We start from the raw sequence: 19292 nt of genomic DNA, 5'->3' as shown, positions 1-19292 counted from the left end.
GAGGGAGAGATGAACCATGAGAGACTATGGACTCTGAGAAACAAACAGGGTTTTAGAGGAGAGTGGGGAGGGGGGATTGGTTAGCCCAGTGATGGGTTTTAAGCATGGCACGTACTGCATGGAGCACTGGGTGTTATATGAAAAGAATGGATCGTGGATCACTACATCAAAAACTAATGATGTATTGTATGGTGACTAACAAAACATAATAAAATTTAAAAAAAAAGTTCAGTTATGCAAGAGGAATAAGTTATGAAGATCTGAGTATAGTCAATAATACTGTATTGTTTATTAGAAATTTGCCAAGAGGCAAATTTTAAGTGTTCTCACCACAAAGAAAACAAAGGTAACTAGGTCAGGTCATAGATATGTTAATTAGCTTGACTGTGGCAATTGACTCACAATGTGTACATATATCAAAATATCAAGTTGTACAGCTAAAATATATAATTTTAATTTGTCATTATATATCAGTAAAGATGGAAAAAATGCACAAAAGCCATAAACAGACACTTTCCTAAGGATACATACATGGCACGGGAGCATTAGAAATATTTAACATCACTAGCTATTAAGGAAATGCAAATTAAGACTATGATGAGCTACCACTATATACCCATTACAACCACTATTACAAAAAATAGTTACAATACCAAATACTAGGAAAAATAGGGAGTAACTGGATTTCTCATACACTGCTGGTGCAAATGGAAAATGGTGCAGCCATTCTGAAAAATAGTTTGGCAGTTTCTTAAAGAGTGAAACGTATACTTACCATACAACCCCAATCATACTCCTAGGCATTTATACCAGAGAATAGTAATTTATGTTCATACAAAAACTTTGACATCAATGTTCATAGCAGCTTTATTTCTAATAGCCCCTAATTAGAAACAACCAAAATGTCTTTTAACAGGTGAATGGCCAAATAAATGTTATATTCACACAGTGGAATACTAGGTAGATGAAGAGTGGATCAGTAGTTGGTAGAGATTAGGGATAGTGTGGGAGAGGGGATGGGTATGATTATAAAGAGGTAGCATGAAAGAAATCTTTGGGGCAATAAGACAGTTTTATATCTTAATTGTTGTGGTGATTACACAAATCTCCACATGAGATAAAATGGTGTAGAGCTATTCATACACATTGTACCAATGTCTATTTACTGGCATTGATATATTACAGTTATGCAAGATATAAGCATTGGGGAAAACTTTTGAAGAATAAAACTGTGCCAATTACCATCATTAAAAAATTTCTTCCAAAGTATATGTAAAATAACAATAATTGGAAAACATTTTCTTCTTAAAAGGGCAAGACAAAGATAGAGGAAAAAAGCTTGCAAAATATATATTAGACAAAGGTCTGAACTTCTGAGAGGATGGAAAACCCCAAAAAACTAAACTAAAAAAATGGAGCTGAAATTGTGATCACTCCATTAAAGGAGATTATTACTGGTAAAAAAAAGCCCATGAAAAGAGGTTCCAAATTGTTAATCATCAGGGAAATACAAATTAAAACACCATAAGATATAACTAGATCCTAACTAGAATGGTTAAAAATAATAAGACTTATCAAGCCAAATGTTGGTAACCAGAGAGCAATGAGAACCCTCAGACATTGCTCACAGGCATGAAAAACAGTAGAGCCAACTTAGAAACATTTGGCAGTTTCTTATCAAGTTACATATAAACTTACCACTCGTAGGTATTTACACAAGGGAAATGAAAACATGTTGATACAAAGACTTGTATAAACGTTCATAGCAGTTTTATTCATAATAGCCCCGAACTGGAAGAAAGCCCATGGATCTATCTACTGAAAGGATGACACACACACACATCCATGAGTCTCAAAAGCATTTATGCTAAGTGAAAGAAGCCAGACAAAAGAGAGTATATACTTTACGGTTCTATTTATACAAAATTTGAGAAAAGGCAAAGTGCTTGCATTAGAAAGCATATGAGTGAGATAGAGAGTTAGGGATGGAGGTAGGGGACTCACCGCAAAGGGGTACAAGAATCTTTTAGGGGTGATGGAAACATTCCAAATTACGAGTTTGATGATGAAAATCTACTACATAATTTTTCAAAACTCATTGACTTATATACTGAAAAGTCCTGAGTTTTATTTTCTGTTAAACACACCTCAACAAAAGTGATTAACATTTTAAAAAGAAAAAAGAAAAACCAGAATATGCAGTCAAAAGGGAGTCACATGGTAAGGTGTGCTCACCCACTGAGACGAGGTGGCTGTAGTTCTCTAGCATCACATCTCGGTACAGAGCCCTCTGAGCAGAGTTCATCTGCCGCCACTCCTCCTGGGTGAACTCCACAGTCACATCCTTGAATGACACTGACGCCTGCAACAGGACATTTCTGATCAATCTGAGGCCAGAAACAGGGACATGGAAACAATTTTTGGAAACTAAGTCTTACTATGTTTACCTTAGAGTTTAAAACAAAATGCTATAAAGGATGACTATCATGGCCCTAACTCTGTCTTATACTTTGGGGATATGCACACAGTTAGTTTAAAAAAAAAAAAATTCTCATGCTCTGATTATTTATTTTTAATTTATACACATATATTGTCAACATAATGAGAAAACTTAGTGCCTTATTTTTTAAGGTAAAGTTATTATAAATAGGATTCCTGTATACATTTCCCATACACCAACAGATTATGCTGAGCACTTGGTACAGTATACACATATCAATCTGGAGATCTCTGCTGGGGTAATAGAGAACTAACGAAGAGATACATGTAAGACTGGGGAAGTATTTACACACCACCAGATTCATACTTCAGGATCAATGCTTTAGAACAGGATTTCTTCAACTTGGCACTGCTAACACTGTGGGACAGATAATGCTATTTCTGTGAAAGATTGTCCTGTGTATTTTATTTTATTTATTTATTTTTTATTTATTTATTTGACAGAGAGAGACACAGCGAGAGAGGGAACACAAACGGGGGGAGCTGCAGAGGGAGAAGCAGGTTCCCCGTTGAGCAGGGAGCCCGATGTGGGACTCGATCCCAGGACCCTGGGATCATGACCTGAGCCGAAGGCAGATGCTTAACGACTGAGCCACCCAGGCGCCCCTGTCCTGTGTATTTTAGAATATATATCAGTATCTCTCTCTTCTACTGATTAGATGCCAGCAACATCCCAGTTGTGACAATCAAAAATATCTCCAAACATTGCCAAATGTCTCCTGGGGAGCAAAATCATCTCCAGTTAGGAACCATTGCTCTGTATAAAAGGTGGACAATATCTTAAGCAGCAAAACAAAATACCCAATTTAAGAGATGGCTTATACTAAAGCAAAGTTAAAGAATGGGAAATTAATCCTTATAGGAAACAAAATCTTCTCATTATTTTCCTGTGCACCTATATACACCTATAAGCAACTGGGTAAATACGGATGCCATATGTAGAGATTAGAAGAATTAAGTACAAGTCAGAGGTTGAGTCATTGTGAGGCAGATGTTCTTCGTTTGCACTCAAAACACCTGTAGAAAATATAGATGGAATTATTTATTTCACTGTTGGTTGCATGACTTTGGAACAGACAGAGATCTAAAATGAAAATAAGGAATTAGGAGATATCAGTCATTAAGATGGCTAACTGAAGTCATCAGAAAAAAAGGGATCGCTCAAAAAGGACACAGAAACAGGAGAGAAAAGGACCAAGTAGAGAATTCAAGGGAATAGCAAAATTTCAGGCAGGTAGAAAAAGAAAGGCCATGAAGACTGAGAAAGAATTCTGAAATGGTAGAAAGAAAAACTGGAAAGATTAGAGTACTGGAAATTAAAAGGAAGAAGAATTAAAAGCATGATTCCTCTAGTTCAAGGGAATAGATTGAGCATACACATTTACCACCCTGCCTTTAAAAACACACTCAGGTAAAATACAAAACCTACTATAAAAATGACAAAAGAGGAATACAGAGAAACGTCCCAGCAGAAGGCCCCAAAATTTGAACAAATTCTGGAAGATAGAGGGTAAGATAATATTAGATAAGCAAAACATGAGAATGTTGGCCACACTTTAATACAAACATAGACGTGGGCAGAAGGAGCAGGGAAGTGATGAAAGTCTAAAAAGACATCCAACCTTAAACTGAACAGGACCTAGAACCAAGTGTGTAATAGGAAGAATGAGTAACACAGTAAATTTCCTATTTGAATACAAGTGACATCATTCAAATGCCTGAGAAAAGTCTGGACCCAAAAATGTCACAGGGTAACTAGATGGCCACCTGGGAAAAGACTGTTTCTTGTACCACAGAGCGGGATAAAAATTAAAATGTATTCAAAATCTAACTGTAAAAAATAAAATCAAATTTCAGAAGACTACACAGAACAATTATTTTACATTGGAGTGGGAAATGCCCAATTATGACTGAAAATCCAGGAACATTAATGAAAAAACTCCTAGATTTGACATAAAAATCAAATGCTTTGGGGTGCCTGGGTGGCTCAGTCGGTTAAGTGTCTGTCTTCGGCTCAGGTCATGATCCCAGGATCTTGGGATCGAGCCCGCACTGGGCTCCCTGCTCAGTGGGGAGCCTGCTTTTCCCTTTCCCTCTGCCCCTCCCTGCTGCTCGTGCACACTCGCTCTCTCACTCTCTCACACATGCTCTCTCTCTCAAATAAATAAAGAAAATCTTTAAAAAAAATCAAATGCCTTTATGACAAAAAAAAAAAATCACGAGCAAGGCAAAATTACAAAAACCTTTAGGGAAATTGTGCAATGTATATCACAGAGAAAGGGCTAGAATGTTATAGTGGATACAGTAATTAAAATCAGTACATCAATAGGAAAACAGGTAAGGGATGAACAGTTCAACAGAAAAAGAAATATAAATTACAAACAAAAAAGAATGTTCCACACCTCACTCATGAGAAAAGCTTATAAAACTAAACTGAGATTATTTTAATCGCATTGGTAAAAATTCAAAATTTGACAGCATGCTCTATTTGCAAGGTTGTAGAAAAGAAACACACACTCCCAGATTGTTGGCTCTACCTTAAATTACATCCAGAGTTTGACCACTTCAAAGCAACTAACACCATTATGATCATAATTTCTTGCTAGGATTATAGAAACAGACTCCTATATTGTTCCTGCTTCTAGTCTAGGGTCTATCTTCAGACAGTAGACAGTGTTATTCTTGAAAACTGTAGTCAAAACTATCCTTCTGTGTCAAACCCCAAATCCTCAAAACCCTCCATATCACCTAAGTGAATGGAGAGAGATACTGTATTCATTAATTGGAAGACTCATTATGATCAAGATGTTTAATTCTTCCCAAGTTGATCTCTACACTATAGATTCTGTGGATTCAGTGCAATCAAAATCAAAATCTCAGCAGGCTCTTTTGAGACAGAGAGGAAGATTTTCAAAACTTTCTATAAAGAAGCAAAGGACCTAGAATATCCAAAACAATTTAAAAAAAGAACAAAGTTGGAAGACTCACATTATCTGATTTCAAGAGTTACTGTAAAGAGACAACTCATCAAGATAGGTCTGGTATTAGCAAACGGATTAACACCAGTCATCAGAAGTGAACAGAGTCCAGAAACAGACCCTACATGCATTACTAATTGGTTTCCCACGAAGATGCCAACGCAATTAATGGACAAAGTATATTTTTGTCAACAAATGGTGCTGACAGGTGGGTAGGTAAAGGTAGAGAGCACAAATATGACAAGTATATGTCCCTCAATTCCCAATATTTAGAGTCCACTGCCTGCACAGAATATTAAGACCCTCAGACCCTGAAATTCTAGGTTTCAGATTGGGCCAACCAGAACATATTTTGTCCTTTTCTGATTAGCAGCCTTTATGCTAAAATAAAATTTAAAAGCTGATCAAAAAAGGAATTACTGTTATAACAGATAAAGACTTTGAAATCCTAAGACAATGCTATTAACAAATTGATGAAAATACATTTAAAAATGTAAATAAAATGAACAATTTTCTATGAAAACATAATATCAAAAGTTATATTAAGAAAAATATAGGGGTGCCTGGGTGGCTCAGTCAGTTAAGAATCTGAGTCTTGATTTCGGCTCAGGTTATGATCTCAGTGTCATGTGATCAAGCTCTGCATCGAGCTCTGTGCTCAGCAGGTACTCTGCTTGAGATTCTCTCTCTCCTTCTCCATTTGCCCCTCCCCCCATGCTTTTTCTCTCTCTCTGTCAAATAAATAAATCTGAAAATAAAAGAAAAAAATACAAATCCAATATAGGCTTATGACTAATAAGTTAACAACCAGAGTCTTCATGCTAAAGTCTTCTAAAGGTCTAAATCTATATGTAAATTTCACAAAAATCCTCATGTAATACAATTTTCTCATCTAAATTGCTAGAAAAGGAGCAGAAAAGTTCTCCATTTACTTTCATAAAACTATGACCACGATACCATACTTGGACAGAGAAACAAGAAAGTATAGTCTAATCCAACTTGTGGATACAGAAATATAAACCCTGAATATAGTATTAGCAAAAGGCCTGAGGAAAATATGTAAGAAGCAACTTACCACACTTATTAGCAACTAGGGTGTATACAGGAATTCAAGTTAATATTAGAAAATATGTTACACTGTTTACAGTATTCAGATGAAAGGAAGTAAGCTCTAGTTTTACTCCAATCCATACACAAGAGACAATCAATAATTCAATGCACCTTCATGACTAACATGAAATCTTAGCAACCTGATACATGGAGGGAACCTAACCCTACTCTAAGAAAGGTTACCTACCAAAAGCTGAAAGAAAACATCACAGCTGATAGTCAAACTGTATATTTTTGCTCAAGATTGATGTTTCTAGTTGTTCTTTTCCATTTAATGCATGGATCCTTCTAGACCTCCTAAATCCATTACAATACTAAGTGGGGAATAAATGAAGAGCTCACCTGAGCTGTGTTCATTTTCTGTGGCTCTTGGGAGAGTGTAGAGAACTGTGGTTCAGCTGAGGGGACAGAAAGAAGACAGGGGTCACGAGATCTGGCCTATCTTACAGCTCCTACACTCACCTCCCCAAATCTCAGCACCCCAGTGGAGGATCATCCATCCTCCTCATAGGCACGGGACCCTCTGGACCTTGAAAAGGAATGAGAAGGAGCATGTACAGGCAGCACCATCTGTCTGGTATCACTCTGAAATGATCATGGGCTTAAATCTGCAATTTTTTACTGAGTGAACATAAAATTTTCTTGACTGATTTAACAATAATGCATGTGTTCTTGTGACTAACACAAAGCAACACGTTAGTTGAATTAGAGTACGCCAAAGGATGAGACACTATTCTTTCAGTAAAATTACCTTAGCAGACAAATGCTCAGCAATCATCATTTACATATTTTTCTCAGTAATATTATTTACCCCCTGGTATAGAAATCCATGGCAAGCCTACTAAAAGAGATGGGATGCTTCAAGACAGGAATTTTTAATTGTTTTAGCGGTGGTGATGTATTTTTCAAAAGGCCCCTTTGATAAGATGCTTTTGGTGACTTACCTGGAAGAGAGTAAGCTCCACTCTTTTCCTCCTAACTCTCTCACAAACTGGGTTTTCCCAAACAACTCATTGAACCTTCACTGAAGCTTTCAAAAGAGAAGTAGATGACCTCGGAAAACACTTCCCTTATCAGCATTCTGGAATCCTGTGAGGTCAGGATAATGTCACTAATGTCACATGTGGGGATGGACAGGTGGGACAGCAGTGCAACATCTATAGAGTGAGGGCCATTTAAGGGCAGTGGAGACAGAATTTCCTCCCTCTGCCTGGTTATCCCTTACCCCCAAACCTTGCTGTCACAAGCTCTCCAAGAAGTGGCCTTTCCTGAGCAGCCTGCCCCTGGACCACCCCAGCTCACTTCACTCTTCTCAAGGCTGGCCCCAACCCTCCTGTCACACAGTGTGATTTATCACTAAGTCTAGCTTATTCTGGGTAAGGGGATCAGGAACTGCTTCTGACCTTGCAAATCTAGGATATGCTCCTTTCTGGCCCTTCTGTCTCTTCTCTAAAGCTCTGGAGAGAGGTCTAAGGTCAGAGGGGTGCTCTCTTCCAGGTAAGACTCCTATTCACAGAGGTCCCTGCTTCCTACCCCACAGGGGTTTACCTTGTTTCAAGGCAATTGGGACATGGACCTAAAAACTCATTTTAGGGGCAAAACCAAGAGTCTTGGAATTTATTATAATGTCACACTTAAAAGACAGCCTGACAACACAGAAGGGGACAGGAACCTCTGTCTGACCCGAGGGACCTGAAGACACACTAAAAATCCCAGAGTAAATTTGATATATGGTCGGATTCCATTTACATTCACCTTCCCTTATATCCTTGGGGATTTGGGGACAGGCCACTTTGCTAAGTGCTGTGAACGCTGCAATGCTGGTTTCAGGCAGGGGTGATATTTAGACAATGCCTGAGACTGGAAGTAAAGCACACTTGCCCTTGAATCCGAACTCCCTCACTGCTAGCTTGAGACCTGGGCACATCATTCCACCAAGCTGAACCTGGGTTGTTTTTTAATTTTTGTTTGTTTTTTGTTTTAAGTGGTTGTGAGGTTATGTTAAACCATCCAATGCAAACAACAGTGTTTTCTAACTATAAGAGCAGCTGTCATTTACGCAGGGCATAATACCCGGAACTTGTCTAAATACTTTACAAGTGATGACTTAGATCTAAGTTTCAAAACAACCCCATGGAACAGTCATATTAATATAATTTTGAGATGAGAAATCCGTCTCTTACCCAGGTTCCTTCTATCGCCTCTGCTGGAATTTACCCGGGCCTTTTCTGGCTCCCGAGCTCAGGCTCTCACCGCACTCACAGTCACCACCAGCGTTTTAAACGCACTTTGCCTCCCGCCGCCACTACGTCGGGCTGCAGGCGTGTCCAACCACACTGTCCCTACACACCCAGGACCGCACCGAGCCCCTACTCAAGACCAGGCTCAGCCCCACCTGCGCGCCCGGCGCCGGAGGGCCAGGGTTCTCCCCCTACCTCCCCACACACCCCCACCGGCCTTCTGTCGGTCGAGGGCGGGCCGGGGCGCCTACCAGGGTATCCCCAAAACTTCCCGCTCCCGGCCCTAGACACAAGCGCTCCCCTCCCATAGAGAGCTCCCCTGCACTCTCACCCCAGGTGCGCATCCTTTACTTTCGAGGAGAGTAGACCCGAGGGCTCTCAAACAGCTCTCCTGCAGTCCAGAGAAGACGAATGAGGAGGCGGAGCTACGGCTGCCCTTGCGCAAAAGGAGCCCCGAATTCTCTTCCCAGAGTGCCACGCGGCGAACTAAGAATACAGGACTACATTTCCCGTAGACCTCCGCGGCCACTTTTCATGTTGCTCTTTTGGCATTTCCGTGTTTTAGAAAGCTAGAGGCTGCTGGTTTTTGTTTTGGTTTGTTTTTTGTTTTTAAGATGTTTTATTTATTTATTTGACACAGAGAGAGCGCGCGAGAGAGACAGAGAGCAAGCACCAGCAGGGGGAATGGCAGGCAGCGGAGAAGCAGGCTCTCTGCTGAGCAAGGAGCCCCATGCGGAACTCAATCCCAAGACCCCGGGATTATGACCTGAGCCAAAGGCAGCCGCTTAACCGACTGAGCCATCCAGGCGCCCTAGAGGCTGCTGTTCTTAAAACTCTCACGCCCAGGTTCTCTCCAAGATGGAAGAGATTAAGGGTGAAATTTGACCTCGGCTGCCAAATGCAAAGGGTGCTCCTCTATTGGCTCTCTGTTGAAATAGTATTTCCCCCCTTCGGTTATTTGGAGACAATGGGAAAACTTGAATATGGATCGGATATTGAAAATACTAAAATTACGGTTACTTAGGTAAAGTGTGAAAAAAAAATTGAAGTTATGCAGGAAAAATGATTTTGTAAAAAAAAAGGCATGACGACTGAGGTATTTAGGATTGAAATGATAAAGCTATAAAATTATAATCATAATTTTTCAACCTGAGACTTCCACCCTGTCCCTTTACAGCCACCGGACCCACCGACCCCTGAGCTCCCACCTGGTGCCCTTGGAGCCCAGTGTGGAGCTTCTACTGGGGGTCAAGACAGGTGCTGTAGGTGTGGATGTATATAGGATGTTTTTTGATGAATTATCTTTTTCAATAAATTTTTATGTTAGTTATCTTGGATTTCCATGTGCATACCAACAAATTTGCTTGTTTTTTGCTGACATTTATAATTCTTTGTCATTCTCTAAGGAATTACAAGTAAAAGCACAAAATGGGTCAAACTATATTAAATCAATCATAATTGACTTTAACATAAAGATCACTAATGGAGGAAAAGTAGTCATTACATATGTTCATTTAAGAAACATTTATTGAAAACCTGCTGTGCAAGAGACATTCTAGATGCTGGGATAGAAATATCAGATAAAAGATCAAATTCCCTATCCCTGTGGACTTTATGGTCAGAGTTGTTTTGTGGACCTATTAGGATCCCCTCAAGAAACAGGTGTCAATTGTCAAGAAACAATAGGACCCTGAGGAGAGTCTAATAAACAGGGCTCTAAAAACATGGGTAGGGTTGGTAAATCATCCTATAACTCGTGATGATAAGGAGGCATTATCACCACCAGGCTCATAGTGAATATAGGTAATGTTACCAGAACCTGGCAGAAAAGGCTACCCTTATAAGAGCAGTGGCCTTAGGAAGAGAAACATAATGGCCATTAATTACATGGCTCAGCACAAAGAACCGAAGGAATAAATACCCAAACCTCACTTGTACTCTTCCCTCTAATGTCCTATCCTCAGTCAAGTATTTATAAACCTCATTTAATACCTATTCTTAGAATTCCATCCACATATATCTCCTCTAGACCTTTTTGTCATCAAATTTCCAGTCTTATTCTTGTCTATCCCCCTACTACTCAACTACTCATTGAGCTATTGGACATGAATCAACACAAAATTCAAGACATGTCTCTTCTTCACAAAGTGAACAATTAAATAAAACTCCTCAAAACTCTGCCCACTGGGAGGATTTCTTTTCCACACATTTCAGAACCACCCCTAAGTGAGACTGCAATTGCAGCAGCCATAACTTCCCATGATGACACTATACACTGAAGATTCGAGTTGAAGGAGATTTGACTGGCTTCCTTGGAGACTTTTGGGGAATGATTAATTGTATATAATGATGACTAAGTGTGAGGAATTTTGTCAAAGGGACCCAGTCTGCCCTTCAGTCAAAGCCTCCTGTCTTTAAAGTAGGATATATCAAGGACTGGCAAAAGGATCTGAAGCCCTGTTATAATAATTTTTGTTAATTTTCTGCCCATGAGACCCAGAATTTCATACATAGATATATATCTTAAGAAGTATTGTAGGAGGGTGTCCATCTACTTCATTTTGATGGACTTCATGATCAAAGAGCCACCACTGCGGATCCCTTCAGGTCACTAAAAAAGATGAGTGCACATGAGAATGACTCAGAATTTTAAAAAAATATTTGTCGGGATCCCATTAGAGAAACACAAGCATATCTCAAATATATAGTGGGATGGGTTCCAGACTACCACAATAAAGTGAATATTGCACTAAAGTGAATCAAATGAAATTTTTTGGTTTCCCAATGCATATAATAGTTATGCTTATGCTATATTGTTGTTTACTAAGTGTGCAATAGCATCATGTGTTAAAAACAATGTCATGTCTTAATTAAAAATACTTTATTGATAAAAGATTTGTCCTCTGAGCTTTTAGCAACTCATAATCACTGATCACAGATCATCATAACAAATATAATAATAAAGTTTGAAATATTGTGAAAATTACTGAAAGGTGACCCAGAAACATGAAGTGAGTAGGTGATGTCAGAAAAATGGTGTCAATAGACTTGCTTGATTGTGCTTTTGCACTTTTTACAATTTGAAACCTTTAATTTGTAAACCGATTTATGACAAATTAAAACCTTCAATTTGTGAAGAAAAAAACCCACCACAATATCTGCAAAGCAAAATAAAATGAAGTGCAATACAATGAGTTATGTCTATATATATTTCATTGGTGTGAAATGCACCATGGGCTGCTCCTGAGCCCACAGTGAGTATACTTGTATTGATAAATTTGGCCCTGTCCAAACATAATTCATCCTTCTTGGCCTAATATTCTAAGGATCCACCCACATATATGCTATTTAGTTTCAGCTTGTACTATTGAGCAAGATCCTGAGTTCCTTGTGTGTGTGTGTGTGTTTTAATTTCTGGATTAGCCTTGCAATTTCCCTTCTGAGCATAGCTGGTTTTTTATTCCCATTATGGGCCTTGAGTCAGCAAGGGAAGCTGTATAGGGAAAGCCTGAAGACAGTGTGCATTCTTTTTGAGTGATAAGTTGTATTAAGATCATCCCTTAGGATTTAGAGAGAAATAGAGGACAGCCACTGTCAGAAGTAAGTTAACCCTCACTTCTTTTTTTTTTTTTAAAGATTTATTTATTTATTTATTTGAGAGAGAGAGCACATGAGAGGGGGGAGGGTCAGAGGGAGAAGCAGACTCCCTGTCGAGCAGGGAGCCCGATGTGGGACTCGATCCAGGGACTCCAGGATCATGACCTGAGCCGAAGGCAGTCACTTAACCAACTGAGCCACCCAGGTGCCCAACCCTCACTTCTTTTTCTCAGCTACTCCCAAGCAGTGGTTTTTAGTATACTATAAAGGTCTTACAGTTGCAGAGAGTGTGCCAATTACAATGAAACCTGAACTGCCTTGTAAGCCTCAAAGGTCTAATATACCTTTAATGCCTAGTTGTACACCAAAGGCAAAGTGCACAGAACAGAAAATAGCTATTCTGACCAACTGCTAGTAGACGTTTGACCATATCCTTCTTTTCTGATAATAATTTTGGGCTTCTTGGATGCTTGGTAAATCCATGTAAGTGAAGGAATATCATTTCCTCACCTTTATCTTGACCTCACTCAAAGTCCACTCTAGCAGGGATTGGGGGAGAAGTTGTACTTACCTGGTGTCAATCCTCATATGGGTAGTGATAATTTTATAGAATATTTAGGACTGTACTGTCTCTCTTGAAGGTATTCTTTTATTCAAACCTTATCTGAATGAGTACTTAACATAAATTCCATCTATTGAGAGCCCAAATATATTAGATCATTTTTTAAACTTTTCAGACACCCCCATCTGGGAACTCTCCCTCTTGATTTCTGTAACTATAGATTTGTTTTGTCTTCTCTAGAGTTTCATGCAAAAGGAATCACACAGTGATACTCTTTTGTGGTGGCTTTTTTAAAATTGAGGATAATAATTTAGAAATTCATCTTACAGTTGAATTCTAGCAATGCAGAAACAGAGACACACAGGGAGAAACAACTGCTTATGAGATCAAGGGGTACTCAAGGTGCCCAAAGGTTCAGGCTATATCTGAATGCAAGGACATGTGCTCATTCCAGTTTTCTGGTTCCTAGACTTTCCCAATAAATGTCTCACATCTCATCTAATATACTTTCTCAAATTGTGGGTCCAGTAGTTATCATAATTTTTTTGAAGAAATAGTGGCCCCAAACTCCCCAAATTTGTTAAAAATATTAATTTACAACTCTCTTCCTCGGCGCTGCCTGCAGAGGTGGCAGCCATCTGTTACTGGGCATCATGGCTACCCTCAGACCTCTGGTGAAGCCCAAGATAGTTAAAAAGAGGACCAAGAAGTTCATCCAGCACCAGTCAGACCACTATATCAAAATTAAGCACAACTGGTGGAAACCCAGAGGCATTGACAATAGGGTGCACAGAAGATTCAAGGACCAGAACTTGATGCCCAACATTGGTTACGAGAACAACAAGAAAACAAAGCACATGTTGCCCAGTGGCTTCCAGAAGTTCCTAATCCACAACGTCAAGGAGCTTGAAGTGCTGCTGATGTGCAACAAATCCTACTGTGCAGAGATTGCTCACAGTGTCTCCTCCAAGAACCACAAAGCTTATTGTGGAAAGAGCAGCCCAGCTGGCAATCACAGTCACCAATCCCAATGCCAGGCTGCGCAGCAAAGAAAATGAATAGACAGCTTGTTGTGCATGTCATATTTGTGTTAATAAAACCATAAAACTACCATAAAAATATTAATTTACACATCTAAGAAGCTTAATGAACCACAAGTAGGAGAAATTCAAAGAGATTTATACCTAGACACATCATAGTCGAAGTGTTAAAAGCCACACGCAAAGAGAAAATCTTGAAAGAAGCAAGAGAAAAACAATTTTTTAAAAAGATTTTCTTTATTTATTTGAGAGAGAGCATGAGCAGGGGGAGGTGCAGAGTGAGAGGGAGAAGCATGCTCCCCACTGAGTGGGGAGCCAGATACGGGTCTCAATCCCAGGACCCTGAAATCATGATCTGAGCCGAAGGCAGATACTTAACTGACTGAGCAACCCAGACACCCTGAGAAAAATAATTTAATATGTACAAGAGAGCATCAATATAAATAATGTCTAACTTCCCATCAGAGAAAATGGACCCTAAAAGGCAGTGGAATGATATATTCAAAATGCTGAAAGAAAAAATGGCTAATGAAAAATTTTTTATCCAGTGAAACTATCTACCAGTTATAATGGTAAAATAAAGTCATTCCAAAATTTAAAAAGATTGAGAGGACTCCTTGATATCAGAACTGATTTATCACAAATACTAAAGAAAATTCTTTGGAATCTGGAAAGGAATGACACAAGATGGTAGCTCAAATTAACTGGAAAAAATATAGAGTGTAGAAGTAATAAATATCCATGTTAAAAATAAAAGAATCTAAATACATTTTCATGTTTCTTCTGTTAAATTCTTTAAAAAACATAACTTTGTGTAAAGAAATAATTATAACACTGTAACATTGATTTGTAATATATAGATGTAATATATATGAAAATAATAGCACAAGAGGGGAAAAGAATGGAGTTATGTTAGAGAAAACATTTTATATTTCATGGGAATCAAGTTAACATTAATTTGAAATAAACTGTGGTGAGTTAAGATGCATATTGGAATTTCTAGAGCAGACACTAGGAAAATAGTTTACAAATATAGTAAAAAATAATCAAAAAAAGAATTAAAATGATATACTAAAAGATTTATTTAACACAAAAGAAGTTAGTAAAGGAAGAACAGAGGAACAAAGAAGGCTAAAGACAGAAAACAAAATAGCAAAATGGCAATTGTAACTCTGAACCTGTTAATAACTGCATTAAATACATATGGTCCAGAAAACCTAATTAGAAAGCAGAGAATGGCAAAATATATAATAAAGCAAGATCCAAATGTAACAATCTACAGAGGACACACTTGGATTCAAAGACAAACAGGTCGAAATCAGAAGAATGCAAAAGAGGACGGGAGATGACAGAAGAGTAGGAGACCCTCATTTCACCTGGACCCTTGAATTAAGCTAGATATCTATCAAATCATCCTGAACACCTGTGAATTCAACCTTAGATCCTTTTTTTTTTTTAAGATATAGATCCATCTCTACCTCTACATCTATTCACACACACTTTTACTAAAGTAGAATAATGTGGTATATGCTCTTCTGTGTGCATTTTCTTTCTTTCTTTTTAAATTAACAAAAAATGTATTATTTGCTTCAGGGGTACAGGTTCAACCCTAGATCTAAAAAAAGAATTGCTGCAATTCTACAAATAGAAAAGCAACCACTTTGTGCAAGTGGCATGGAAAGCCTTTAGGGAACAAGAGCCACATAGAGCAACCCGAAGCAGCTTACACTGAGCCCGGGCCCCTGGCAAGGGGTGGTGCAACTCCACCCAGGCAAAGACACCTGAGAATCAGTACAACAGGCCTTTCCCCCAAAAGACTGGCAGGAATGTCAGGCTAATACCAAATTTATGGATCACACAAAACTGAAAAACTCCTGCATTAGGGGAAAATAGTATATAGAATACAATCAAGACTTTTTCTCATGATTCTTTAGTCTTTCATTTTAAAATTTTTTTCTTCCTTTTCAACTAGTTTCTTATTTTATCAACTCCTTATTTAAAGTCTTTTTTGTATTTTCTTTTTTACATTTATATTTTATAGATATATTCTTCATTTTTGGATTCCTTTCACTATATTCAAACTTATTTTTGTATATCTATAAGTTTTTCTTTCTTTACAGTTTTGGGATTTAGTGTCCTCTAACAAACAGACCAAAATACACCCAGGACCAAGTCGATCACACTGTTTTGTCCACCTGGGAGATTATATTCTCTCCCCCTGCCCCTTTTTTCCTTTTCTTTTTTGGTTTCTGATCTCTTCAGATTATTCTAGGGTGTATTTTGCTGGGGTCGTGTTTGACATTTTTTATTTTGTTCTCTCATTCATTTATTTTTCTCTAGACAAAGTTACTAAAAGGAGAAATTCACAAAAAAGAAAGAGCCATAGGTAATACTTTCTGCCATAGACTTAGTCAATATGCATATAAGTAAAATGTCAGGCATAAATTTCAGAATAATGATTATAAAGATACTAGCTGGGCTTGAAAAAAGCATAAAAGACACTAGAGAATGCCTTAGTGTAGAAATGATATCTAATCAGGCCAAAATTAAAAATGCTCTGAGATGCAGTCTATATTGGATGTTCTAACAGCTAGGGTAAATGAGGCAGAAGAGAGAGTAAATGACACAGGAGACAAATTGATGGAAAGGAAGGAAGCTGAAGAAAAGAGAGAAAAACAACTAACAGACCATGAGGGGAAGCTTTGAGAAATCAACAATACCATAAAGTGAAACAATATTAGAATAACTGGAGTCCCAGAGGAAGAAGAAAGAGAGAGGGACAGAAGGTATATTTGAACAAATCATAGCTGATAACTTCTCTAATATGGGGAAGGACACAGGCATTTAAGTCCAGGAGGTCCAGAGGACCCCCCTCAAAAATCAATAAAAATAGATCAACACCTGACATATAATAGTGAAACTTGCAGATTTCAGAGATAAAGAGAAAATTCTGAAAGAGATCCTTAACCTACAAGGGTAGGAACATTAGGGTAGCAGCAGACCTATCCACAGACACCTGGCAGGCCAAAAGGGCTGGCATGATATATTCAGGGTACTAAATGAGAAAAACATGCAGCCAACAGTACTTTATCCAGCAGGGCTGTCACTCAGAACAGAAGGAGAGATAAAGAGCTTCCAAGACAAATAGAAACTAAAAGAATTTGTGATCACCAAACTAGCCCTGCAAGAAATTTTAAGGGGGATACTGTAAGCGAAGGGAGACCCCAAGAGTAACAGACCAGAAAAACACAGAGACAATATACAGAAACAGGTACTGTACAGACAATACAATGACACTAAATTCATATCTTTCAATAGATATGCTGGGAGAGAGAAGCAAGATGGTGGAGGAGTAGGAGACCTAAATTTCGTCTGGTCCCAGGAATTCAGCTGGATAGGGATCAAACCATTCTGAACACCTACAAACTCAACAGGAGATCAAAGAAAAGAATAGCAACAACTCTCTGAACAGAAAAGTGACCACTTTCTGGAAGGTAGGACATGCGGAGAAGTGAATCTGAGGCGATATTCAGGAGGATAGGCGGCGGGAGAGGGGGCCTCCCTCGGCCGCTTCTGGCAAGTGATAGAACCACGGAGCACAAAATCAGAACTTTTAGAAGTCGGTTCTGCTGAGGGAGGTCGCTCCAGTGGCTAAGCAGGCGGTGGAACCCTCCTGGGATAGTGTGGTCTCAGGACCCTTGGGGTCACAGAAAGACTGGGGGTGCCTGAGTGTGGCAGAGCTCCCAGGCATTGGAGCAGGGAAGCCGGCTGCAGAGATGGAGTCGAGGAGTGGGCTCTCAGCTCAGGATTGTCATAAACCATGATCCGCGGCACAGTCGGGCCACTGCTCCTCCAGCAGGGACCCAACAAGTGGCAGATCTGGGGAGACTCCCCTTCCTCCCCCAGGAGGAGCGGCACAGGAGCGCAGCATAGGGAACTGCTGGGTTTGGAGACTCCACACGGGGTCGGGTGCCAGAGATAGAAACGCTCGGTCACAGGCCGGGTGAGCACGGAGTGTGGCCGGAGACCGGGGTGACGGGAGTGACTGACTGCTTTTCTCTGGGGGTGCACTGAGGAGGGGGGCCCCGAGTTCTCAGCTCCTCCGGGGCAGAGATTGGGAGACCGCCATTTTCACTCTCGTCCTCCAAAGCTGTACAGAAAGCTCGCAGGGAACAAAAAAGCTCCCGAGAGCAAACCCGAGCAGATTACTTAGCCCGGACCGGGCAAGGGCGGGGCAATTATGCCTCCGGCAAAGACATTTGGGAACCACGGCAACAGGCCCCTCCCCCAGAAGATCAGCGAGAACAGCCAGCCAAGACGAAGTTTACCCATCAATGAGAACGGCAGAACTCCAGCGCTAGGGGAATACAGCACATAGAACTCATGGGTTTTTATCCATGATTCTTTAGTCTTTCAAAGTTAATTTTTTTTAACTTTTTTTTTGAATTTTTCTTTTTCCCCTTTTCAACCAACATCTTATCAATCCCTTTGTTAAAAAAAAACTTTTTTATTTTTCATTTTTAGAGTTATATTCTATCCCTTCATAGTAGTTACCCTTATTTTTGGTATATATATATAAGTTGTTCTCTCTTTGAGATACAGTTTCTTCTAACAGACCAAAATATACCCTAAATCTCTAGCACATGGCTTTGTTCTAGTCTCATGCCTGATCACATTCTCTCCCTTTTTTTTTAGTCCTCTTCTTTCTTTTTTCAACCAACTTCTTATCAATTCCTTTTATAGTATCTTTTATAATTTTCATCTTTACAGTCATATTCCATCCCTTCATCGTATTAACCCTTATTTTTGTACGTATATAAGTTTTTCTTTCTTTAAAATTTTGGGAGGCACTTTCTTCTAACAGACCAAAATATGCCCAAAATGTAGTGTGTGGCACTGATCTATGCACCAGCCTGATCATATTTGATCATACTCTGTTTTTTTCCATTTGTTTTGTTTCTGTTTGTTTTTATCTTTATCTTTTTCTTTTTCATTTCTTTCTTTCCCTTTCTTTTCCTGCAGTTTCAGGTCTTTTCTGATTTGTTTAGTGTATATTTTCTGGGGATGTTGTTACTCTGTTAACATTTTGTTCTTTCATTCATCTATTCTCCTCTGGACAAAATGACAAGACAGAAAAAATCACCTCAACAAAAAGAACAAGAGGCAGTACCGACTGCCAGGGACCTAATCAATACGGACATTAGTAAGATGTCCGAACTAGAGTTCAGAATGATGATTTTAAAGAAACTAGCTGGGCTTGAAAAAA

At 39.1% G+C, this 19292-nt stretch overlaps 1 protein-coding gene and 1 pseudogene across 1 annotated transcript in view; one reads left to right on the top strand and one right to left on the bottom strand.

Moving 5' to 3' along the window:
• Positions 1 to 9257, bottom strand: part of ZNF782 (zinc finger protein 782) — a 64072-nt gene extending 54815 nt beyond the window's left edge. Inside the window, exons 1-3 of the mRNA XM_031034024.2 lie at positions 9159 to 9257; positions 6930 to 6985; positions 2236 to 2362 (exon numbers count right to left, since the gene is read on the bottom strand). Coding sequence (XP_030889884.1) covers positions 2236 to 2362; positions 6930 to 6985; positions 9159 to 9171 — 196 coding nt within the window. The 5' untranslated portion in view covers positions 9172 to 9257. The remainder of the gene's footprint in view (positions 1 to 2235; positions 2363 to 6929; positions 6986 to 9158) is intronic.
• Positions 9258 to 13615: 4358 nt separating this feature from the next.
• On the top strand, positions 13616 to 14328 carry LOC102730463 (large ribosomal subunit protein eL32 pseudogene; annotated as a pseudogene).
• Positions 14329 to 19292: the final 4964 nt, after the last annotated feature.

The sequence above is a fragment of the Leptonychotes weddellii genome, chromosome 14 (assembly GCF_054177405.1).
Source record: "Leptonychotes weddellii isolate Sample4059 chromosome 14, ASM5417740v2, whole genome shotgun sequence".
Classification (NCBI taxonomy): Eukaryota; Metazoa; Chordata; class Mammalia; order Carnivora; family Phocidae; genus Leptonychotes; species Leptonychotes weddellii.
Note: the sequence above shows the minus strand (reverse complement) of the source record. Positions and strands in the feature narration are given on the sequence as shown.